The following is a 24,291-nucleotide window of genomic DNA, read 5'->3' on the forward strand; positions in this document are numbered from 1 at the left end:
TTAGTGAGGCACTGAAACATGCACCCATGGACCATAAGTGTAGTAAATGGCTTTTTCTTAGCACATCCTGTTTCTAAGACCACAGCCAGTCTGGAGGTGTATAATTTGATCTTGCAAAGGAGCGTCACAAAAGCCTTAGCCTGATCCACACCATCGTTTGTATAGCAAATGGTGTGTGTGTGTGTGAGAGAGAGAGAGAGAGAGAGAGTGAGGGGGGGATTGGCAGCATGCAGTAGAGCTCTTACAGTTGACATGTATTGTTTCCTACCTGTTGTCATTGTTTGCCCAAGGCTCAACTCCTGCATGTGAGGTGTTTTTATGGGATTCTCAGCAAATCTTCTTCCAGCCAGTGCAGTCCATTCCATTCCCAGGCCTGACCTCCATCCACCCCTTCACTCCTCCATCAGGCATACGTATGTCAACACACTCCATCACTCTCACCTCGCCAGCACCCACAACAAATAACAAATATCCCAAATCACACCTATCTTGGTGTTATCTTATTAGAATATCTGTTTGCGTTTGGATTACAGTAGAAATGACAGTGGAAAATGTTGTACACCTTTTGAGAAGTGATCCATAAGAGTGAGTCGTGTTAAATAGCGTTAGCAGCATGCTAAATGTGTCTCCATTTCATAGCTCACCTCTTGCTCGCTGGGAAGAACGACTCTGCTTTGTATTCATGGAAGGCTGATCTGAGCCAGTTCATGAAAGTATTGAGGTCCTCCACCGCACAGCAGTTTCTCTACATCCCCGCGCCATCCCTTAACACGACAAAGAATCTGATCATAGCCACGGAGGGATCAGAATCTGTCATTTACGAGTTGACCTCTGTGTCGGACCAGTCTGACTTCATCCCTCGGTAGAGTACATGAAGCCGGAAGTGACTGTTTTGTTGAACCGTGACATACACAAAATGACATACTTGTTTTTAATGTAATGCTATTGTGAATCTTTAGGTGCTAAATATAAATACAGTCCACTGTGTGTTTTGTTTTACTCATTTGAGTACATTTTTTTTACTTCACTCAGAAAAGGTATGTTATTTCCCTTTTTAGTTCTGGTGAGCTGTTTTTCCAGCCAGGGGTCAGTGAGTTAGATATAGCTGTGAATATAATCGATGATGAGACCCCAGAAGTCGAAGAACAATTTCGTCTGAGCCTCAAGAACCCTAAAGGGGGGGCAGAGATCGGCTTTCGCGGCCAAGTCACCCTGACCGTTCCAGCTAATGACGACGCCTACGGTGTTATCGGCTTTGCGCAGGTATCAAAGTCTGAGATCAGATGCCCATTTCTCAAGCGTAATTTTGTGCATTATATCAGGATATATTATAGTCTTTCATGCTTTCAGTAGCCTCATGCTGAGTTATGCTTGGGTTAGAATACCCAGTTATGCCTCAAAATGTTGGCGCACATTGGTGTGTTCTGGGAAAGACCTGCATAGCACACAGTTCAGTTCTGTTTTAGTACTAGCCTCAGTACTAGCCTCTATATGGTGGCACACAGCTTGAAGTCTTTAGTATGGAAAAAATTACAGGTTTTGTATGTACAGTAGGTAATATGCTTTAGGTTTAGTTAAGTCACCAGTGAAGTTGGGATATGGATCTATAAAAGCTATGTTTTTATGTGTTTGTATTGTTTGCTTGTGTACAATTCAAATTTCCTCACCCCACCTGTGTTTGTGCCTAGAGCTCTTTGTCTCGGGAGGTGGATGAACTGGAAAAGGATAACCTCATTTCTCTGAGTGTGGAGAGGAGGCGGGGCACCTTCGGGAGGCTCACCGTTTACTGGACAGCCAATGGGAGTGTGGCAGACATCTTCCCCACATCAGGAGTGGTGAGAATTTAGATGGGAAAATATTCAAGCAGAAAGAATGTATGCCATTCTTTAGTTAACCTATATCAGTAACAATATATCTTGATTTTTTTCAGTGAGAATGACATGCTATATGCCATGCATGGTGCCACAATTCTCATTTTCTTCAGTAATAGTCAATGTATTGCAGTTCAATTTTATTTTATAGCGCTTCTCTTAGCTGACGGTGTAATTTCTTCTTCTGAGCGTGAATGTGACCTTTTCAGCACTGAGACAATGTGACCTCCTGTCAACGCTGACGGCACTCATGAGCCAATGCCGGTGCTGGTGACAAATCATTTTGCTCTCCTGTTCTTTCCCTAGGTGACATTCTCAGAGAGTCAGACTTCGGCCCCTATCTCACTGAACGTGTTGGCTGACGGTGTTCCTGAACTGGCAGAGAGTGTAACCATCATCCTGACAGATGTCACAACAGTTGGGGTCATGGACCCCTCCAGGAGGGCAAAGATTGACCCACTGCGCGCCAAGGCCCAGCTTACCATTAAAGCTAATGGCTCTCCTTACGGAGTGATTGGATGGCACCTGGACTCGCAATCGTTCAGCACGCCCGAACCTCAAAGTAATTCACCTCTTAGTGGAGACTGAGCAATTTAACCAAACCAATACAATGAAAGATGCCTGTATGACACGTAGGCAGTCTACATTACTGCGGTGTACCGCTATAAGTTGAAGCACTCGTTTTTCTTCGGCCTCTAGGAATTGCTTGCTGAGAAATATGCAAATAGCTTGCACAGGTCTTGGAACATATGGCCCTGAGAGGCCTTCAGATTGAGGGTAGCGTTGTCATTGGCTGCAGTCTTTTGCTACGCATAACTGCCTCATTTATCATGGTTTGATATTGTTTACACTTTCTGAGAGTTCCAGAATTCAGATTGCCCTTTCACCCTTCAACTTTCAGAAAGCCCAGGCAATATTACACTGAGCATAGTGCGAGATCAAGGCGCCTCTGGGAATGTAGTGGTCCATTATACAACCCGACCCGCACTCAGCTTGCCGCCTGCCAATCAAGCCACTGACGGCCAGGACTACATAGCCAAACAGGCTACCGTTATTATGATGGAAAATGCTACTGTTGTCCTGGTTACCATTACCATCTTACCCGTGAGTATTCCGTGTTTTGTTTTCATACATAAAAACAATTGACTGAGGTGAACGTAAATGAGATGTAATTGATTTCAGTGTAATACGAAGTACCGGTTTCTGAAACACAATCATGTTTCTTGACCTTCTTGATCCAGAAATGCCAGTAGAAGGTGTAACTGTATTTGATTCTCTGTTCGAATCGCTAGCAGCCTGAGAGTTTTTCGTTGCCGTTGTTTTACAGTCACAGAACATACCCGAGACCTTTTCTGCTCCATCCCTTGCGTCACAGTTCACCTCAGGCCGTCTGAGAGCTTCTTAGCAAAGCAAAAACAGTAACCAAAGCCCTGTTTGAGTTGTTAAGCAGATGACCTGGCTGTCTGCCCTCATGCTGAAGGCCAAGAGCTTCAGGCTATCACCGTGACCACTGAAACCCTTTTTTACATTTTTTTTCTTCATTTCCTCTTCAAATAGCTCATGCTCCTGAAAATTTAAGCGGTCTCTGTGTTTTTTCTTCCCTTTTTTCCCTGTGCCCTCAGTAGCCTCATGTCGAGTTTTGTTTGGGCTCAGAATACCCAGTTATGTCTCCAAAAAACTGGCACACATCAGCATGTTCTGGAGAGGAACTGCATAGCACACGTTTTGGTTGTGTTTTAATGCTAGCCTCTTTATGATGATATATGCATTTGGAGAGATCATTAGCTTGACGTGGGTTTGGAGTGTATTGACTGTTCGGTGTTCTGTACCCATGTGTCCAACACAGGATGACATTCCAGAGCTTGCTGAGACATTTCTGGTGAATATCACTTATGTGGAGTTGCTGGGCGGATACACTGGGCCAGGTCAACCGAGCATCAGGAGAGCTGATATGGAGATCGCTGAGGTAACCATTCAAGAAAACGATGACATCAGAGGAGTCCTTCAGCTCAATGTCTCCAAGGTAACCTGTTCTCATATGACCCCCAACAAAACGCATCTGATGGGCTTGTAGAACTAAAAAGATGAATTTAGAAATCCAATAGTATGTGGTTTTCCATGGATAAGATGCCCATGTTTTTCAGGATACTTCTGGAGCAGTGGTAGCCTATGAGGTCCTTCCACCTAATAATGTGCTGTATCTACCAGTGGTGAGGCTGGCTGGTCATACTGGTAGAATAGTGCTTTACTGGGAAACTCAGCCCATCACTGCCACCACTGAGGACTACTTTCCATCTTCAGGAAACCTGACATTTCAAGATGGACAGGTAAAATATTTGAATGTACAAGTTTACATATTTGCAGTGAAAAAAGCTACAGAAATACCAGAAAAGCACTGAAAGGCAACTGCTGACCAATGTGAAACAAGGAAGTATACACTAGGTGTTTCAGCCGTAGCCAAATAAAATAGGAAATTATGCACCATTACACTATTGTATTTCTCTTGTTTTTGTAGGGAAATGCTATAATTGAGATCACCATTACCGACGACGCTGTTGTGGAGCTCATGGAAACATTTCTTGTAAAACTCACTCACGTGATTGGAGGAGCCAGACTAGGAACAGATACTTCTGTTGTGATCAGGATCCCTGCCAACGACTCGCCTCTGGGACGTGTTGGATTCCAAGACCTAACTGTAAATAAATAAATAAGAACAGTAAGAAATAACACATCTGTCAATATCCTTCCACCCCTGCAGTACCAAATAATTCACATGATGCTCTTGTTCTGCAGATTACTGTCTCAGAGCCTCAGTTTCCTGGTGACCCAGCATCCATGGCGAATCTAACGGTTGTGCAAAGTGCAGGGGCAGCGGGGACTCTCTATGTGGATTGGCTTCTTGAAGAGAAGGGCAGAGATGACCTACGACCTCATAACGGAACTCTCGTTTTTAACGGGGTAATGCAGACGACCCACATGAACCAGCCTGCCTAGGGTGGTGCTCTGATTTCATTCAACAAATCAGCAGCATTGAGATGTGAAGGTAGGATTATAATACGCATCTTCATCTTCTGTTCAGACGGAGTCTAGGAAATCTCTGGTGATCCAGGCATTGGCTGACCCTGTCCTGGAGGGGGAGGAGAGGTTCACGGTTCAGCTTTTTGCCAAGGATGAAGCCATCATTGACCCAACAAGAAGTCAGTAATTCCATTAGCACCAACCTTCAGAATACCATTAGCACTTTGGTTAATCCCTTATTTTGTCACACATTCAGAGTTGTTTTTGTCACGTTTTCTGTCTATCAGATCTGGCTACAATCGTGATTAGGGCCGACCGTGGAGCCCTGGGGACGGTTGGCATAGCCGACTCCACCAGGAACATCCTCATCGGTGAACCTCAGGGCACTTATAATGGCACAGCTCTGGTCAGGTACAAATTCACATCCCAGAATTCCTGTTCGTTTTGATATCCGTGTTGTAAGCCATCACGTCCGTTATCTGCTGCAGTCTTGTGCGGGGGCCGGGTATTTTTGGTGAGATTGAGATATACTGGAACATCACACCAGTCATGGCCACTGAGTTTGTGGAGACCTCAGGAAGGGTTGTCATGACAGATCGCCAGTCTGCGGCCACCATTCAACTGAAGGTAACATTCGACTTCCAGAGCAAGAAAGCCATCTTCAGCGTTGCTTACAACATTACTTACATTGCATCATCTTGGAGTTGCTCTTGTACAAAGTTGTAAAAATGCTTATAAAAGGAGAACTATGTCTCTTCTAAAATGACAAAAAGAAGAGGTTACTTGCCTTTGTAAATGTATTTATAGAAGCCTCAGTTCCAGACATTTCTGCAATTTAGGAAAATTTGCTTCATGCGCATATTCCCGCTTAACGTTGTCTCATCGTCTTTTCCGCCCACAGGCCCTCGACGACGACGTCCCGGAGGAGCGTCGGGTATACGAGTTGAGCCTCTCCTCCCTGACGCCCGGTTTGGAGATCAACTCCAGTAGACAGCGTGCAGCTATTACCATGGCAGCCAGTGACCTCCCCTATGGCCTCTTCTCCTTCTCTCACGCCTTCCTGACCGCGTCGGAGGAGGACAGCACAGTGAGAGCCCCCCCCCACACATTCTAAAGATCAGCAAACTGTTTGCACATAGAGTGGAAAAACATTTGGAGATGTTCTGCATCAAAGGTTATAGCCTAGCGACCACTGTGTTGGTTTTACTCCTATGGAATCCCGTGTAGGGTCTGTGTTTCATTACCTATGATGTTTTCTTATTTACTGCCAGGGACTTTGTGACTTTGTGTTATAGTGCTTATTCTAGGGCAGAGGAGGATGGGTCCCCCCCCCCCCGAGTCTTGGTTCCTCTCAAGGTTTCTTCCTCATGCAAAAAAAAAACTAGGGAGTTTTTCCTTGCCACTGTCGCCCTTGACTTGCTCACTGGGGGCTAGGACTCGGCACTTGTAAAGCTGCTTTGTGACAACAACTGTTGTAAAAAAGCGCTATATAAATAAGATTTGATTTGATTCTATATAAAAGGCCCACATAATAGGAGTGTGATTGTAGTAGATGTCTCAGAAGAACTAGCACGCTATGTATGTTTTTGCAAAAGGAGAAGCCGTTAGCAGAAAACGCTGCCCTAGATTTAGAGAAAATCATTTCAAAGAGGCAAAGACATTTTAGCTATAAAATTCCCTCTCTTTATACCTTTTGGGCAATGAGCACCTTAGATGGCAGTGACCATTTCATTGGTCAAGGACAGGTGGGTAAAGACGGATATGCCACTAGGTGGCGCAGGTTCCTCACAATTCCTATTTCTGCAGGTGAACGTGACGGTGGTGCGCTCCATGGGGCTGCTGAGCAGCGTGTGGGTGAGCTACCGCACGGAGGGCGGTAGCGCTCTGAGCGGCCTGGACTTTGAGCAGTCCTCGGGCAGGCTGGTGTTCGGACCGGGCCAGGCGTCCAGGAGCGTCACTCTGAAGATCCTGGACGACTCGCTCCCAGAGGGACCTGAGGAGTTTCGCGTCAACATCAGCCAGGTTCAGCTGCTCGACGACAGGTAGGGCCTTCGAGAGCGTTTGGCAACACATTTGAGGCGTGGAGAACGCACAAAGAAATGTGAGAACACACAAAAAATGAAATAACTGAGAAGGGGAAATAAAAATAATTGTAGTTCAGAACGTGCTGTGAGTTGATGAAAAGGTATAATAAAAGTCTCTTGTGTGTGATTGTTACTTTGCGCTTTCCTGCTCTCTTCAGTATGCTGGACTTTTCTATACGGGAGAACGGCTTGCAGATGGACCAGCCTCCAGCCATTGGCAGCCTCTCGTCCATCAGAGTCATCATCCAAAAAAATGACAACGCAGAGGGCATTCTAGAAATCGACCCATCTTACATAAACATGACGGGTAAACGTTGCTTACAAACGGAAGCCTGTTTTGACTAATATGCCTCTACTTCAATTACTCAATGTGTTCAATTACTCAATTACTGTTGATGTGTTTGGTGACAGTTTCGGAGGATGTTGGCATTCTCTTCATTCCTGTGCTGAGGAGAGTGGGCACGTATGGGCAGATCACTGCTGAATTCATCTCCAAGGGCTTGACCGCCCAGCCTGGCTCTGACTACATCCTGCCCAATGGCAGTGTAACCTTCGGACATGGCCAGAACGTCAGCTACATCAACGTCTCCATAGTGGACGATCTGGACAGGTGGGTGGGAGAGGATGTGAAAGTGGACATTTTAGGGAGTATACTGTTAGGATGAGCCATACGGAGTTACGTAGTTAAATAATCCCTGGGACTAAATGTGAAATATCGAGTATAAAACAATGGCTCATTAACGATGCAAACAATGAATTTAGATGCTGTCTTATATTATGCCCTTCAACGTTTACAGTGAATATAACGAGATATTTGAGATCCAGCTTTTGGCGGCCACAGGGGGCGCTGTTCTGGGCAGCCGCCTCATCGCACAGATCACCATTGCGAAGAGTGACTCGCCCAGCGGAACGGTCCGCTTTGTGAACCAGAGCATGCTCACCATCTCGAACCCAGACAGCACCCTGCGACTCCTTCTGGTGCTGGAGCGAGTTAGGGGAGTGGTGGGAGATGCCACGGTGAGGTTGTCTGGACCATGACCTCATTACATACGCAGTGCCAGTTTTCCTTACTATTCTGGGTGACGCTCTTGATATTCCGCATGTGGAGAAACCATTTGGGGGGAAAAAGACATCTGACACTGGACATTTCAGTTGCTTTGTACATTCAATAATGTGATAATGGGCTCATGAATTGGACAGCTGACCAAGAGGGGCAGTCTGTCAAGTTAATGATGGTGGAGAGAATAAGTGCCGAGTTAGGGAATTAGGGAGATGTACTGACTGATTTAAAGTCTACTAAAAGTCAATCGTGACTCACAGGCATGTTTTCAACAGGACAAGCAAAGACGCTTTTGAATATTATCATCACTACCGTTATAATGCACCATTTATACCATTTATAATACAATAAATGTATCCACCACACTGTCTGTTACCACACTGTCTGTTAAAAACGTTCATGAACTCATGCTGGCCAGTTTCAGGTTTCTGCAAGTTTCCTCAGAAACTGAAACTGAAAATTAGGGACATGTTATTAGCACTGTGATGACCTATCCTCAGCATTGCTGTAAATCCAATCAAGTAAAGCAGTGTCAGAGGGTACAAATGTTGAAGGGAAAAAATTGTGATAAAAAGATAAGAATGTACTATTAAGATGAATTGAACAACACCTTTACAAACCCTAATTTCTGGCTTTAGAACCTTTTAATTTGTGAAGTCAATTGTAATGTAATGCATGCTAACTGAGAATTATGGTTCTTTTTCCTCAGATAATGTGGAACATTCTAGGTCCCAATTCAAATGAGGATTTGCCATCTGTAAACTCAGACTTTGGTGAACCTGTGAACGGATCGATCCATTTCAGAGATGGAGAAGGGGGGGAGCGTGCCATTGAGCTGTGGATTTTACCCCATGGGGAGGTTGAGGTGGAGGAGACATTTGTGGTTAGGCTCAGTCTCCTCTTGGGAGACGTGGACATTGACTCCAGAGGAAGCTCCATTACACTCAGGGTTTGTCATTATTAAATCACTATATCACCTAAATTAATACACTTTAATGTAATTGGGCCACTTTCCTTTAAAAAAATTTATAAAATATGTCAGATTCCGTTTGGGTCAGAGGAGCCATCAGAGGTGATACCAAGTTTCTCATGTGTCACTATTGGACTACAGGAGTTTTTTTTGTAATTGTGTGTGTGTGGGTACATATGTGACAGATCGCGAAGTATGGAGACCCAAATGGCATTGTGCAGTTCACAGCAGAGGACCTGCGAGAGCATGTATATAATGAGCCAGCAGACAGTGACGGTCCACTCAACATCTCCCTGGTCCTCATGCGCAGAGAGGGAGTCATGGGAAACATCACAGTAAGGGACACGCACACCAACACCGCTCCTCTATGACTGATAGACACCAACACCGCTCCTCTATGACTGATAGACACCAACACCGCTCCTCTATGACCTGATAGACACCAACACCGCTCCTCTATGACCTGATAGACACCAACACCGCTCCTCTATGACCTGATAGACACCAACACCGCTCCTCTATGACCTGATAGACACCAACACCGCTCCTCTATGACCTGATAGACACCAACACCGCTCCTCTATGACCTGATAGACACCAACACCGCTCCTCTATGACATGATAGACACCAACACCGCTCCTCTATGACCTGATAGACACCAACACCGCTCCTCTATGACTGATAGACACCAACACCGCTCCTCTATGACTGATAGACACCAACAGTGTCCATAAACTACAGTAGATGTCTAGAAGCTCTGTTAGACTATGAACAGGCATTTATTAGAGCTGTCTCAGCCTTTGAGGAACTCGAATGAGCACATCTGATTCAGCCCATTAGCTCTGGGTCTGAAGGGTCAGAGGAGAACTGGCACTGAGTAGTTTATGAAGCTTTGAAAAATGAAAAATATGATGTAGATTTAGACTGTGGAATGCTCCATAACAGACATAGGGAGTATAGTACTTATAGGGAGTATTTCATCACAGGCGTGAGTAGACGTGGGAAGTGACTGTTCCTCCCATCTGTTACTCAGGTGCACTGGCAGATCTCCAGTGACTCTGAGGTACTGGGTGACTTTGCCACCCTGCGGGGCTCCACCACCATCCTGGCAGGGCAGCGGCTGGCGGAGGTGACCCTCGCCCTCCTGCCCGACACTGTGCCGGAGCTGGAGGAGGTCTTCACCGTGCGGCTGGTCTCGGTCGACGGGGGCGCGGAGCTGGACGCCAACCGTAGCAGCACCATCGTCCGCGTGCGCGCCAACGACGAGCCCCACGGGGCGTTCGGCCTGCCCCGCGGCGAGCAGGCGCTGGTCCTGAATGCCGTCGACCGCAGTAGGGTCCTGGCTTTGAACGTCAGCCGTGCAGCAGGGGCGTTTGGAAACGCCAGCGTTCAATACCGGATCGGTTATTCCACGTCTGGGCCGAGCTTTACAGAGAACTCCACTGGGATCATCCTGGTGAGGGATGGAGAGAAGTCTGTGGGCATCACCGTGCCAGTCAGCAAGCAGGTTTGTAGCTGTCCAGGTTTGTTGTGCGTGTCATAATGTCTGAGCAGCTTTTTGTGTTTACACGGCATGTTCGCTTTCCAGTCTAGAGCTGTTTGAAATGAACCCACAGTGGTTCTCTTTGAACTGGAGAACACCCTGGCATGATATCCCAGTGAACACACAGACTTTCTGACCAGAACTGTCTCTAAGCACTCAGGGTCCTTTGATGATTGCTGTCTTTAACGTTGCAGGTGTTCTTTGTCACTGGTTTTAACATCACGGTGGAACTGACCAATGTGACTCTGATTGGACCTGTCCAAGGCTCCCCGCCCCGTGTCCAGCTTGAGACGAGGTTTGCCATTGTGTCTGTGCCTGAGGAGGCTGCCAATGCTGAGGTCCATTTCTTCCTCATATTCAGCAAAATGTACCCAAATAGCCACCAGGGGGCAGTATAGTCATGCATTTATACCAGAACAAATACCATGACCGTTCTCTGCCATGAACATGTCAAACCCTCTCCCTCTAGGTTGGCTTTGCCTCTTTGGCGCTGCAGGTGACCGACATCGTGAGTGGCCACTGCACGGCGCTGGTGAGCAGGACGGGGCTGTACGGGGACGTGAAGGTGCAGTGGAGGGCAGGATACCCGCCTGGCCAGACTCCATCGGGCTACCAGCCAGGAGCCATCTCGCCCAGCTCAGGTTAGCTACCATCTCACACACACACATACACACACACACACACACACACATGCAGACGTACATATCATCACACAAACAGGTCCAGACAGGTTCCAAAGACATGCTTTCTTCAATGTCTTTGCTGGTGGGTTTTGTCTGTAGGCACTGTGACCTTGGACCATGGCCAGAGGAACCAGCTCCTCCTTCTCTCTGCTGTGTATAATGTGTCTGAGCCAGTTGCACATGCCGTTCACCTGACCGCTTTGGAAACTGATTCCCCGGGCGGAGCCAGACTCAAGTAACGATTGGTTTTATAAGTGCTTTTAATGACTGATCTCAGTAGTTGGGCTCAGTAGGGTTTATACTGTGTCCTGCTGTTGTGTTCAGGCCGGGTTTCACAGTGGCAGAAGTGGAGCCCTTAGGTCTGTATCAGTTCTCCCCCGAGTCTCGGCATCTGGTCATCGAGGAGGATGTTGGGACCATCAAGCTCTACGTCCAGCGAATCTACGGTTCACGAGGCAATCGCACCCAGCTGTACTACAAGACGTGGGCAGGCAGCGCTCAACCCAGTGAGGACTTCGCCCTGGTGTCTGACGGGCAAATACTGTTTGATGCTCGCCAGACGTCCGCCGCCATCCACATCTCCATCGTGGACGACTCGCTGGCGGAACCAAACGAAACGTTTTACGTGAACCTGACCGATGTCCGTGTCCTAGCTGCCAGCTATCCTTCTATCGGGTCCCCACCACGAATTGTCGCTGAAAACGCCGTCTCCGCCGTCACCATTCTCGCCAATGACGCGGCCAGCGGGTTCTTGAGCATCGGCCCAGCGCTGGTCCGTGCTTCTGAAGATAACCAGCAGGAGGCGACGGATCAGAAGGTGGCCCTGAGGGTGCGCAGGACAGCGGGGGAGATTGGGGCGGTGAGCGTCAGGGTTCGGGCTTATACCGGCACCCTCGCTGCCCCAGGGCTCAACAGCACCCTGTTCTTCCGGGAATACAATGGTACATGGGCCAGGGAGGGGGAGGACTTCAAAATCGAGACCCATATTGTGACTCTGTTAGAGGGGCAGAGGGAGGCAGCAGTCAGCCTCTTCATCCTGGATGATCAGGAACCAGAGGGGCAGGAAGTTTTCTTCATTTATCTCAGTGAGGCCGAGGGCGGGGCACAGATTGTCAGCACGCCAGATGACATTGGCTTCCTCTCCTTCGCCAAAGTTATCATACTTGGTAAGTCTTTATGTCTGTGTTCAGGTCAATTCAGTTCCATTTTTTGTCATTCATGCATTTACAGAACAGTACAGTACAGTACAATGAAATACAGCCTAGCCTCTGGTGTCAACACTCAACAAGGCTGACTGCCGCCTTTAGCGTAGGGCAGTATTGGAAAGGCAAGATCATGATCATATTCGGCTCATTTTATTCAGGAAGTGATCTTCACAATGGAATTGTGGGCTTCAGTTTGAGCTCCCAGTCAGGCCAGGTCCTGGATGAAGATTCAAACAACAGAACAACTGTTCTCTTCCTCCAAAGACAGGAAAACAGGTTCTCCGTCACTTTTCTATGGCTAACACCATTTACCTTTCACATCACCATGGGTGTTTTAAGTTGAAGCGTGCTATCTTTGATCTCAGTTTGTACTGCCTGTAGCACAGGGCGGCGTTTCCACTGTTGCGCTTGTATTTGACAGAGCGTTCGAGGATGTCTACGTGTACTGGCATGTCACGTTCAACCTCTCGACTCCGGTCCTGCTCAGTCAGGGGGTGAACCTGACCCGGGAGCTGCGGCAGACCTCGGGCCGGGTCCTGTGCAGGAGCGGAGAGATCCTCTGCCCCCTCCATCTGGAGGTCCGACCCGATCAGGTCAGTTGGCGGGAGGCCACAGGCCAGAAGCTGTGAGGAAGCCCAGTGCTGGCCCAATTCACTGTCTAGCCAGGTGGATTCCTCCCATGCAATTTTCCACCCTCTCGGGCTGACCTTTCAGGCATTTTTAGCACTGGCCATTTTTTAATCAACTTGGGCAACACGGTGGCTTGGTGGTTAGCACGTTTGCCTCTCAGCACTGGGGTCTTGGGTTCAAGCCTCTATCTGAGTGGAGTTTCCATGTTCTCCCTGTTTTTGCGTGGGTTTCCTCCGGGGTCTCCGGTTTCCTCCGTCCAAAGACATGGAGATTAGGTAAATTGGCAGTCCCTGATTCCCCGACAAATTCACCCTGAGTGTGTGTCTTTGTCCCTTCATGTCCAATAAAAAGCAGTTGTCTGAGTGTGTGTGCTTGTATGCCCAGTGGTGCATGGTGCTCTGCCACTAGGGTCTGTCCTCTCTCCCCTTCCTGCACCCCATTCAGTCCCCCAGGGGGCTGTGGATCCTGGTAGAGAGTACGCTGTGTGAAATTGGCTGCCGCTTCTCACCGGAGTGTGATTGGTTGTACCTGTGTTAAAATTGTTCATAACTTTCAGTTATTGCTCGGTATCATGGCCAAAAAAAAAAAAAACATTAGCATGCTGTGTTGTTGCTCTAGGACCCCGAGTACGAGGTGTGGTTCCTGGTGGAGATCTATGAGGTGGGCGACGGTGCTGCCATTAACCAGAGTGCCCGCTTCGCCAACGTCACCGTGCTGGAGAGCGATGACCCATGGGGGGTGGTGTTCTTCGCCACGGGCTCCCGGCTGCCTGTGGCTCAACTGCGAGCGACCGCAGTCAAACTGAACGTGTCCCGGGCCGGCAACATGTCATCAGCTATTTCCGTGAAGTATCATACGCAGGTGATGTGATGTGGTCGACACCTTCACACAGACTCACACACACATATATAAAGATGCACATCTGTATACACAAACATGCCAGCATGTAATTTTCGAAGGATGTCTGAGATAACTGAATAACTTCTGGATGCTTGGAGTATGCCAAAAGGCAACTGAACAAAAAGCATCTGAAAGACAAAACGTGTGGTCTGTGACATTAGTGGTGTGCATGCTGGGATCCAGACACTGAGCACCAGCGCTAGGGTTAGGGTTAGGGATAGGTTTAGGGTTAGGGTTAAGGTTAGGATTAGGGTTTGGGTTATCTCTACAGTCAAACGTGGTGGCAGACTACTGTGGGGGATCCTTCGGCGACTAATTTGAATAGAGGGAAAGATGAATGTAGGAAGATATAGAGCATATCTGTGTTAGAGACCTGAAAATGGCTGCCCTACCTGAAAATGGCTGCCCTTCCTTAAAATGACTCTCCCTGTCCAACCTGACTGAACTTGAACGCTCCAAGAGGAATGAGAGAATGAGTAAGATCATTCCCAAGAAGACATGAGGTGATTGTTGCAGCCAAAAGTGCTTTAGCCAAGGATTATGTGAAGGGTCTCAACATTTTTTTTTACATTACAGTTAAAATTTTTTATAAACTTACAAAACATTAAAAACTGCTTTTACTTTGACATTGCTTTCATTGTATTCTTTGTAGTTTGAGTGGGGAAAATGTGCTGGATTAATTTTAAGAGTCTGAAACAATAAAATGTGGAAATGTTTTTTAATACATAAATTACAATGCAAGACATGGCCAGAGAAATGTCACAGTGAAATTCCTTGCATTCTCAGATACCAGATGAATATAATAATAATACTTTATTTTTATATAGCGCTTTTCTGAAACCCAAAGATGCTTACAATACATAAGGAAACAAAAACATGTAATACAAAACAGTACAAAGAAAACTATGAAGCAGGGAGATCATAGGCGAAAGAGAAGAGGTGAGTCTTAAGTTTAGATTTAAATGTGGAAAGAGAGGGAGACTGATCACAGTTGGATGGGGGTTCCACACTCGAGGAGCGAGTCTAGAAAAAGCCTGATCACCAAAGCCACCAAAGAGTTTAGATCAGGGGTGGAGTCATGCGGCTCTTTGCCTGGTTTCATGCAGCTCCCCAGCCGGTCTGCGGGCTCACCTGCACAAACGGGGCGACACACGCTACATTTTCGTGGTGCGTGGTTTGTAGCGAGCCGCTAATACATTTAAAACCGGCGTAGTGGAAAACACGCATTTGACTGTTTTCACAGCTAATAATTAACACTCGCCACCCCCCCCCCCCCCCCGCTCCACAAATTACACTCGCCGCCACCCCCCCGCTCAACAATCTACACTCGCCCATGTATGATGTGGCTCTTTGTCGTAACACAGTAAGAAAAGTGGCTCTTGGTCTATGACGGGTTGGCCACCCCTGGTTTAGATGATGGTACCATTAGAAGTCCAACAGTAGAAGATCTAAGAGATCTAGAAGGTCTGTAGGGAAATAGGAAGTTTTTACCTACAGTTACCTACAGTTTTTACAACAGAGTTTATGTGGGCAGTGAAACTAAGGGTAGGATCGAGGAGGACACCCAGATTCCGGACCAGGGTAACAGGTGAAATATGTACACCATCAATGTTGAGAGAGAATGGAGGAGTTTTACTCAGGACTGACTTGGTGCCAATCAGGATAAGCTCAGTCTTCTTGCCGTTTAACATAAGGAAGTTTTGCTTCAACCAGTTTTTGATTTCTAATAGACAGTTTTCAATATGAGCAGTGGGTGGATTGTTAACAGAACTGGTAGTGAGATAAATCTGGGTGTCATCTGTGTAACAATGAAAATTTATGTTGAAATGATGAAATATATGACCAAGAGGAAAGATATAAATGATAAAAAGAAGAGGACCCAGGACTGATCCTTGTGGGACCCCTTGTTTTATCATGGAAGTGGAGGAGCTATAGCCGCAGAGTGTGACATACTGTTTTCTGTCTGTCAGGTAGGAGGTGAACCAGTCCAAGGCAGAGCCAGTAATGCCAAGGTCATGTAGACGAGACAAGAGAATGGAATGGTTGACTGTATTAAATGCAGAAGATAAGTCTATTAGTAAGAGAATGCTGAGGGAACCAGTATCAGCAGCTACCAACAGATCATTTACAACCCTAACCAGGGCTGTTTCAGTGCTGTGGAATGGTCGGAACCCAGACTGAAAAGGTTCAAAGAGATTATTGGTTTCTAGATACTCTTGCAATTGGGAGGCCACAGTTCTTTCAAGAGCCTTAGACAGGAAGGGTAGATTAGAGATAGGGCGATAATTGTTGAGGTCTGAAGGGTCAAGACCAGGTTTCTTAAGTATGGGTGTGACAGCAGGTATTTTAAAGATAGAGGGGACCTCTCCAAGTAGGAGTGATTGATTAATAAGAATGGTGAGATGGGGAAGCAGTGTGGGTAGACAGGTTTTAGTTAAGTTAGTAGGAAGAGGATCCAGGGGAGAAGTTGTAGTCTTGGAGGACATGATAATATTAGCAATGAAAGAAGAGTCAACACGGTTAAAGGTAGTGAAGGATGGAAAAGGTAGGCTGGAATGAGAAATATGTGCAACATAGGGAAGATGGGAAGGGGGTTCAGAGAAAACAGAGCTCAGAGATGTGTAGATACTTGTAATTTTGGTTTCAAATGAACTTAAGAAAGCACTGCAAAGAGTGGGAGATCGTACAAGGGTGTTGTCCTGGTCAAGGGTATCTCCTGGTCAAATACTTGTTAGCTGCCAAGGCTCCATCTTACTGCCTTATTAGGCCTGTATTTGTGAATTGTGGGTAATGGCAGAAATATCAAGCTGTCTCAATCTGCTCCTTCAAAGACAATCTGTATGGATGTAGAACTGAAGACATGGGTCTGACTTTCTGAGACCACAGAGAGATTCTACACTAGATTTGCACTGTGCCTTCTTCTCTTACTCTTTTCTGGCCCGTTCTTTCACTTGCAAATCAATCTCTTTAACCGTGTATCATAGGTGTCTCATGTTAGCCCTGAGCTATGAGCCTCTGGCCAATCCATCAACAAGTTTTAACATTTTGTTAGTATCCTGTCGATTTATTTACACCAAAAAAAGCAGCCAATCACAGCACCTTTGTTTATTGGTCCACAGCTATAGAAGCTGGTCACAACCTGGTATACTTGACTGCATCCATCTCCATTTCTCTGATCTATTCAACGCAGGTGTTTGAGTTCGAGTTCGAGTTCATCGGCCCCACTCGGATCTGGTCGGCCGTCGCCGGGCGTGACTTCACTGCAGACAATGGCACGCTCAACTTCGCTGCCGGACAGAGCAGCGTGGGTCTGAACATCACGCTGACCCCACACAACGCCTCACCCAAACCTCTGCCCAAACGCTTTCTCGTAGTCCTCTCTGAGGCCACAGGAGGCGCCAAGGTGCACCCGGTGTATGGCGCGGCTAATGTGACGCTGGTGTCTGACCGTGAGGGGCAGGTGCTGTGGGCCATGGTGGATCAGCTCCATCAGCCCCTGGACGGGGCTATCATCGACCGCACCCTGCAGGGGATCATTAATGAAATCAGAGCAGACGTGAGCCGTGAGGGACTGGGAGCCGTGCTGGACGCAGTGGGCAAGGTTGGAGTCTGTGTGTGTGTGTGTGTGTGTGTGTGTGTGTGTGTGTGTGTGTGTGTAGGCAAGAGGGAGGTAGTTAACGAAGTTGGTAGTTGACAAAGAAAAAAACAATGATGGGTTATTTTCTCTAAGAGCTCCCCCTCTTGGAGAAACGTCTCACTTTCTTCTGGATGATCGCACTCTCTGTCTCGCTCCAACTAGGTCCTGACCGAGGCCGAGAAGACTCCTCTAGAAGCCAGCAGCCGCAATTTGACCTACGACCTGCTCTGCGCGCTGGCCAAGCCGAGCCGGGTGGACACACGGGGTCTGAGTCAGCTAGCCCACGTGACGGAACGCTTCGCTTTCTCGCTGGTCACAGACGTGCCATGTGGGACCGAGGCCCAGCGGTTAGACACCATTACAAACCCGACCACACGCACTCTAATATGTAGTAGTAGCTAAGTCTATGTAAACTATGTGTAAACTGGAGACTGATTTTGCATTCAGGTGTTTACATTTGCATTTAGATGCTTACATTTGCATTGTTTTTGTATACCGTTTTTATTATCTTCAAGGTTAATTGGGTCACTAGCATAATAGCACAGCCAAAGCTTTTGTGGGGATGACCAAAGATTACCACGCATGCATAATACAATCAGACCACCGCTACATATCAGGCACAATGAATCATGCTCGTAATGAATATTCATGCGTTTTTTATAAGCTTTGTCTGCCACCTCAAGCACTGTGTGCTCTTTTGCTTCATCCAGAGGAAGTATCATCCTGGATACGTGCCCCTACTTCACAATCGCCACGTACCACTGGTACCCCACACAGATCAATGGTCACACCTTCGAAGGCAGCAACGGCGACACCTTTACTCTGCCCGAGACCCTGCTTGAGGTGCCGGTGGTGCCGGGTGGTGGCATGGCGCCCTCTGCCTGCCGGAAAGTGCAATTAACCGAGTACAGCACGGAGCACTGGTTCCTCACGAACGCGACACCCAGCGCTCTGAATGACAAGGTGGGCGGGGCTAGGGGGCGTGTCCACTCTCCCTTCAACGGTCAAAGTGGCTGTTATATTGCAGAGGTCAGTTTCAGAGTTTAGACGTTCGGATCATAGGAGATTCCACACAGATGCTTTTGGTAAACATGAGCTTTCCTGCTGGTTTTGCACATCACTCCTGTATTGACTGAACTTGAAATGGGATTTTCACAACAAAGTCAAACATTTTTACTACTCATGCACTGGTTTATATTTTTTTATCTTCTAATGGCATTAAATATATCACCATTGGATTTTCACATCACAGCACAGTCTTAAAACTTCACTGTATTAAGCCATATCCACGAATCTATTGCAATGCGTAACATATATTATGTTTCAGATAAGAATAAGGTATAAATGCTGTTGGAACACCTCGTGCTGATTCTCTCGTTCAGGGAAGGCCGGAGGTGTGGGACAACCGTTTGGTTGTTAACTGTCCAGAGGGTGGCAGTGTTGTTCTGTAGTTCAGTTAGTCAATCACGTATGGAGAAGCTTGGCCAGTCATAACTGTCAATCACATGGATTCCTAGAAAAGCCAGAGAGCTTGCGTGTTCCTGGTACACAAGTGGGTCAGTATATGATTTATGAATACTTCCTTCTTGAAAATCGTGTGTGTGTGTGTGTGTGTGTGTGTTTCAGGTGTTCTCTGTTAGTATACAGGGCAGAGAGTCCAACCCTCTTGATGGTAAAGAGGTGGTGTACCGAATTCACACTCCAGATCGTCGTGAAAAGCCACGAAAATCTCTGTGTCTTTTATGGAACCAGACTACAGAAAGGTGATTTCTCCAGCACATATACACAGAGTATCTGTAAATATCGCAAAGTCCCCCAGGGAATGTGCAACTGATCATTACAGACCATGAGGAACACTATGAAGTTCAATAAACAGCTGCATCCTTAGATCAGCTCTTTCTCCTGCCATAACTGACTAAATGGAATTTTTAAAATAGTACATGGAGTTTGATATTTGCAAACTATCAGTGAAGTGTTCAATATCACACTGAAATGGACTAACATTAAATGCAAAAAAAATGTTTCTGAAGAGTTGGGCCCACAGGTTGGCCTGAACCCTTTTAAATTCTGATGAGTTCAGACATCATTGTGTCATATAATAATAATAATAATAATAATAATAATAATAATAATAGTTCACACTCATCATTGAGATGGACAGGCTATCAGGGTCAGGGTGTGTAACCTACCCAGAAATGTCAGTTTTAAAGTCTGGCTCACATTCTGAAAACACACTCCTGTGACCTTCCTCAGGTCAGTGTGTGTATGTGAGTGCAGGTATGTGTGTGTGTGTGTGTGTGTGTGTGTGTGTGTGTGTGTGTGTGTGTTTTCGTGTTTTCACAAGAGAATTCGGTGTATTCTATGCCTGGAAGCTACTATAAGGGACATTCCACATACTACCGACTGAGGAGCCCATATCTGACCTTTCCTCTGGGTTTGTTTTGGCAGGATAGAGCAGACCCAGGATTGTGCCTCCGATGGTGTGATAATATCAACAGTAATGCTGACCTTAATAATCAGATGTGTGTTTAACCTAGTAATGCAGCTTAACCTAGAGAACCCAGCTCCAGCTCAATACATGCGTCTTATTGTCTCAGCGTTGAGCATTCTCAGATCAAGGAAAATAACTAGGTGTATATTTCTACCACATAAACATATGGATCTCACTCAGGAAAATTAATCTGTACTTAGATCTGAAACTCTTGAGGTTATTTGTGATCTTTCGTAATAATGAGAGTCTCCCCTCTTCCTAGATGGCTGTCCGATTCTGGGTTCTGTCACGTGACGAACGACTCTGAGAATTTCGTGGAGTGTGCCTGCTCCCATCTGTCCATGTACACAGCCTACGCTGAGACGGACGCTGAGACGCCCATGTACAACGAGGCATTCTACGTCGCCGGCTTCATCTGCAGCTCAGGTTGGAGCATAACCGCTTGCTGCCTCGACCGAGCCAACCACCCCATTTTACAGTCAGACCAAAACACACCAGACAAGCCTTTACGACTTGGGTGGAATGCATGTACCGCAAATAAGAGTTACGCTGTCAAAATGCCTCAGTAATGCATATGTTTTGCTTTCTTGTTGATCCAATTTCATATCTGCGTTCTCCGTGTTTCCCAGGGTTCGCCTTGTCCATCATATCTCACGTACTCTGCTCCAGGTTCCCGATGTTTGCTGCCAAATTGCTCTCCCACATGATGGTGGCGTGCCTTGGCACTCAGGTAGGACAGGCAATAGCGGCGATAACTTCAAAAGGTTACAATGGTCTGACCCGTTCAACCGGTCAACCCCGCGTTTCAGCCCACTGGACATAAAGAAGTCTGAGAACTGGTGGCATTTTGGGAGAAAAGGTCTAGCTCTGTTCTACAGATGATTTGAGATGGGCCATGGTGTTGACCCGGTAGCACCAAAGGCAGATGCCAGGGAGGCCCTTCCGTGCTGGGGGGCTTTAGTGTGTGTGGTGTGGAGTCAGGACGGTGGTTGACAGACTTGTGCTGCTTTCGTCTGCACTGCCAACAGAGCATATCCTTAATCTTATAAAGCCCCCTCATGTGTCTTCATTTTCCGTAATAAGTCATTCAGACACTAAGCCATAAAAATGCTTCATCTTGCATGCTGGCTTTCTCAGTTGAATGATAGACGACCCCATCACTCTGTTTCTAATTGGGCTAAAACTACATGAGGTGGCTCCGAAAGCCAGAAGAGTGGACGTCTAATCAGTTGTCTTTCGTAAACCAAGCAAAGTTGGTGGCCCCCCCATGTCTCTCTCTCCTCACGGGGGGGGGGGGGACACAAACATATTTCTAGGAATTGCGTGATAACAGATTGGTTGAACACACCCAAATGGGACCTTATGGGCTACCGTGGCTAGCCCTGACAACCCAGCTATTTCCAGTCTCCCTTCCCCATAAAACCACAGGCGGCGGGGTGGGGGTGGGCGTTTGGCTAGTGAACTGCTGCTCCTGGGCCGGTGAGCTTGACCAGAGTGGGGATTTTCCACTGGCCTCATACGGACAGCGGAGGAGACATACATGGCCTCGGCACAGCCAGCTTCCAGAAACCCTGTTTGCATTCTGTCGTTCGTAATTGTTTTGCCTTTTTTTCTTTTTTTTCCTCATCACAAACGGTCCCAAATGGAAAATTCCACGCTGCCCGCTGTGAGGGACAGCAGGTCGCACGCCGTCTCCGGCCTTGGCAGCCTGCTCAGGGGCAGTAGTAGTCATCGCTGGACAAGTGGGCTGTCAGTGGTCCAACCAGTAATAATACAAAGTATAAGGACATGAACGCTTCATACAAAGCTTTTTTTTTTTTATTTCTCGACTGGTTTTAGTTTATTTTCATTCTTTCGGTTGGCTCTGTACGGTTCCATATTGAACCGATGTGCTGACTTTGTGGTCTGGATTTGAAATGAAACAATGCGACTAAAGTGCAGAGTATTGGATCACAGGCTTTTTATAAATTGTTCAGCCATTTCAGTGGAGCATTCGGCTCTTTTTTTGTGTGCAGGTGTGGGATTTCATTGCTTGCCAATGTGCAAGGTAGCGTCTAGTGCCTCAACATCAGGGTCAAAAGAAACATCACTGTCTGTAAAACATGAGTCTGTCTGTCACGAGTCTGAAAGATGAGTTTACTTCAATCAAAGACCAAGTGAAAGCATCGTGTTGTAAGAATGTTGTCACCGAAGTAGATGGACATAGAATTCAACTATTGAAGGAGAAGGAGGGTGTTATGGCCTGGTGGTTAGGGAACTGGTCTTGTGACCGGAGGGTTGCGGGTTCGACTCCCAGACCTGAGGCCATGACTGAGGTGCCCCTGAGCAAGGCCCTTAACCCTCAATTGCTCATTTGTATAAAAAGAAAATGAGATAAAAATGTAAGTCACTCTGGATAAGGGCGTCTGCCAAATGCCATAAATGTAAATGTAAATGAGAAGTCATACAGACTCTGTTAGTACAGATATGAACTAACTTCTGCCAGGAAGAGAAGAAGACTCCAGTCTCAGTATAAGAAAAGACAAATCACAGTCAAATAGGGCAAAAAAGGTCTGTAGAGTTCAGGGTGAAGGTCCTTTTGGTTCAGGATGAAGGTCTTTTTTTGTTCCACTAGGCATTAACTGTTAACTTTTAACAGCTATTTTTTATCAATTAATTAACTGGTGGGTAGGATGAATTCTGAAGTGTACAAAGGAATCTTAACTTCTCAGATTCCAAAAAATGACTCGGAATAACGCGATGCCAAAGGACAAAGAGTTAAAAAAGTACTAGAGAACCAGCTATGCAATTCTTCAGATCTAAAAATGTTTTTTGACTGGTCATTTCAGTCACATGACCTTACTGAGCATGATTTTACTGAAGAGAAGAAAGAATGCAGAACTCCCCTGAGAGCAGCAGGCACTGAAAACAGGTCATTACAGGTTTGGAGGAAACCCAGCTTCTGATGTCTACGGGTCTCAGACGGTCACTAGTCGCCAATCTGGAAACAAAAGCAGTATTGTTATATAATATGTTAATTTGTCCAGTTACTTTTAGCCTCTGCTTAAAAAGGTTTGTGATTCCTATGTGTTGATTTTATCTGTAAGCTACAGTAAACTTACATTCATTAGAATATTTACCCTTAAACTAAGCAGGTTAGTGGGTTTAGTAAACTCTGTGCTCTGCACATTTAATAGAGCGTGTTTCCAGCCAAGAAATGGCTTAGTCACAGCTCTCAACATCTCCCTTTCATCTCTACTCCAGGCTGTTGGAGACTCAGTAGAGAGTCAGGCAGTAGAGCGTCAGAAGCATCGAACGTACACCAATTCGGGAAAATCAATGAAGAAGAGTACTGGACTTTAAAAAATGACGCTCGAGTTAGAAGAGAAACTTTGCGAGTTGGTTAGAGGCTACATTCTGCTACGGTGCCAGGTCATCGCGATAAACAGCGATGCAAAAACAGCTGGGAGGAGATTGCTGGTGCGCTGGTGCCGGAAATTTGACTATACTGCCCTCTAGAGGATGTATTAAAAAAAATCATAACAACGTTGGAAACGGAAAGAGGTATAGTGGCCCCCTACGGAGGCTACGTTTGGTACGGACGGACGAAATTCGTCCGTGTCCGGAGGTATAAAGCAGGCTTCAGATGGGTCAGCCTTTCCTGTCAACATAAGTTAAGCCCCCATCTCCATAAACGAGTCCTTCCTCTCCTTCTCCGGTCCGCACGAACCCCTCGGCCTTTGCGTCCACCTCCGAGTTCATTCTCCTTTGCTCGCCTGCCTTTGTAATTCCTCACCTCCAGGGCTTCGCACGCAACGAGAAAATTAAAACTCCCTTCTGATTTATCTTCTGCTGTTATTCACTGTGAGGAACTTTAGGATGAGGTCCACATTGGCTGGGTTCGTAGCGTAGATGTGCCATTGTCCCTATGGAAGCGTTGCACATGCACGCATGCTAAAAGAGCCGTGTCTGCAGTTCGTCGTGTCAGACAGGCAGCCATTAAAGACAATATTTAGCAGTCGATTTTGTTTTTGTCTTCTGACTTATTTGAGTAAGCAAATGTTATTGTTAGGGAGATTAACCAATGGCCAGGCCTCTGTAACATATTCTACTGATGAATATCATATAATAGTGATCCTTTAACCCGGGAAGAGCATTATTTGAGCAACAGTGGTTTCTGAGCCTTTGCTCTTTTGCCCCGCACTGCTGAGAAGGCTCG

At 46.6% G+C, this 24,291-nt stretch overlaps 1 protein-coding gene across 1 annotated transcript in view; it reads left to right on the plus strand.

Moving 5' to 3' along the window:
* The window catches only part of adgrv1 (adhesion G protein-coupled receptor V1), a 114,013-nt gene that overhangs the window by 51,123 nt on the left and 38,599 nt on the right, over positions 1-24,291 (plus strand). The window contains exons 50-83 of the mRNA XM_076997712.1: positions 291-413; positions 640-862; positions 1,059-1,263; positions 1,689-1,835; positions 2,178-2,433; positions 2,773-2,975; positions 3,718-3,894; positions 4,016-4,198; positions 4,387-4,566; positions 4,665-4,829; positions 4,951-5,068; positions 5,177-5,300; positions 5,378-5,516; positions 5,791-5,976; positions 6,696-6,931; positions 7,132-7,280; positions 7,385-7,583; positions 7,771-7,990; positions 8,743-8,982; positions 9,189-9,338; positions 10,038-10,511; positions 10,742-10,885; positions 11,017-11,188; positions 11,330-11,465; positions 11,555-12,396; positions 12,594-12,711; positions 12,857-13,028; positions 13,684-13,926; positions 17,156-17,566; positions 17,765-17,949; positions 18,313-18,565; positions 19,229-19,365; positions 20,356-20,519; positions 20,723-20,823. Coding sequence (XP_076853827.1) covers positions 291-413; positions 640-862; positions 1,059-1,263; positions 1,689-1,835; positions 2,178-2,433; positions 2,773-2,975; positions 3,718-3,894; positions 4,016-4,198; positions 4,387-4,566; positions 4,665-4,829; positions 4,951-5,068; positions 5,177-5,300; positions 5,378-5,516; positions 5,791-5,976; positions 6,696-6,931; positions 7,132-7,280; positions 7,385-7,583; positions 7,771-7,990; positions 8,743-8,982; positions 9,189-9,338; positions 10,038-10,511; positions 10,742-10,885; positions 11,017-11,188; positions 11,330-11,465; positions 11,555-12,396; positions 12,594-12,711; positions 12,857-13,028; positions 13,684-13,926; positions 17,156-17,566; positions 17,765-17,949; positions 18,313-18,565; positions 19,229-19,365; positions 20,356-20,519; positions 20,723-20,823 — 7,175 coding nt within the window. The remainder of the gene's footprint in view (positions 1-290; positions 414-639; positions 863-1,058; positions 1,264-1,688; positions 1,836-2,177; positions 2,434-2,772; positions 2,976-3,717; positions 3,895-4,015; positions 4,199-4,386; positions 4,567-4,664; positions 4,830-4,950; positions 5,069-5,176; positions 5,301-5,377; positions 5,517-5,790; positions 5,977-6,695; positions 6,932-7,131; positions 7,281-7,384; positions 7,584-7,770; positions 7,991-8,742; positions 8,983-9,188; positions 9,339-10,037; positions 10,512-10,741; positions 10,886-11,016; positions 11,189-11,329; positions 11,466-11,554; positions 12,397-12,593; positions 12,712-12,856; positions 13,029-13,683; positions 13,927-17,155; positions 17,567-17,764; positions 17,950-18,312; positions 18,566-19,228; positions 19,366-20,355; positions 20,520-20,722; positions 20,824-24,291) is intronic.

Source organism: Brachyhypopomus gauderio, chromosome 3 (assembly GCF_052324685.1).
Source record: "Brachyhypopomus gauderio isolate BG-103 chromosome 3, BGAUD_0.2, whole genome shotgun sequence".
In the NCBI taxonomy this organism is placed as follows: Eukaryota; Metazoa; Chordata; class Actinopteri; order Gymnotiformes; family Hypopomidae; genus Brachyhypopomus; species Brachyhypopomus gauderio.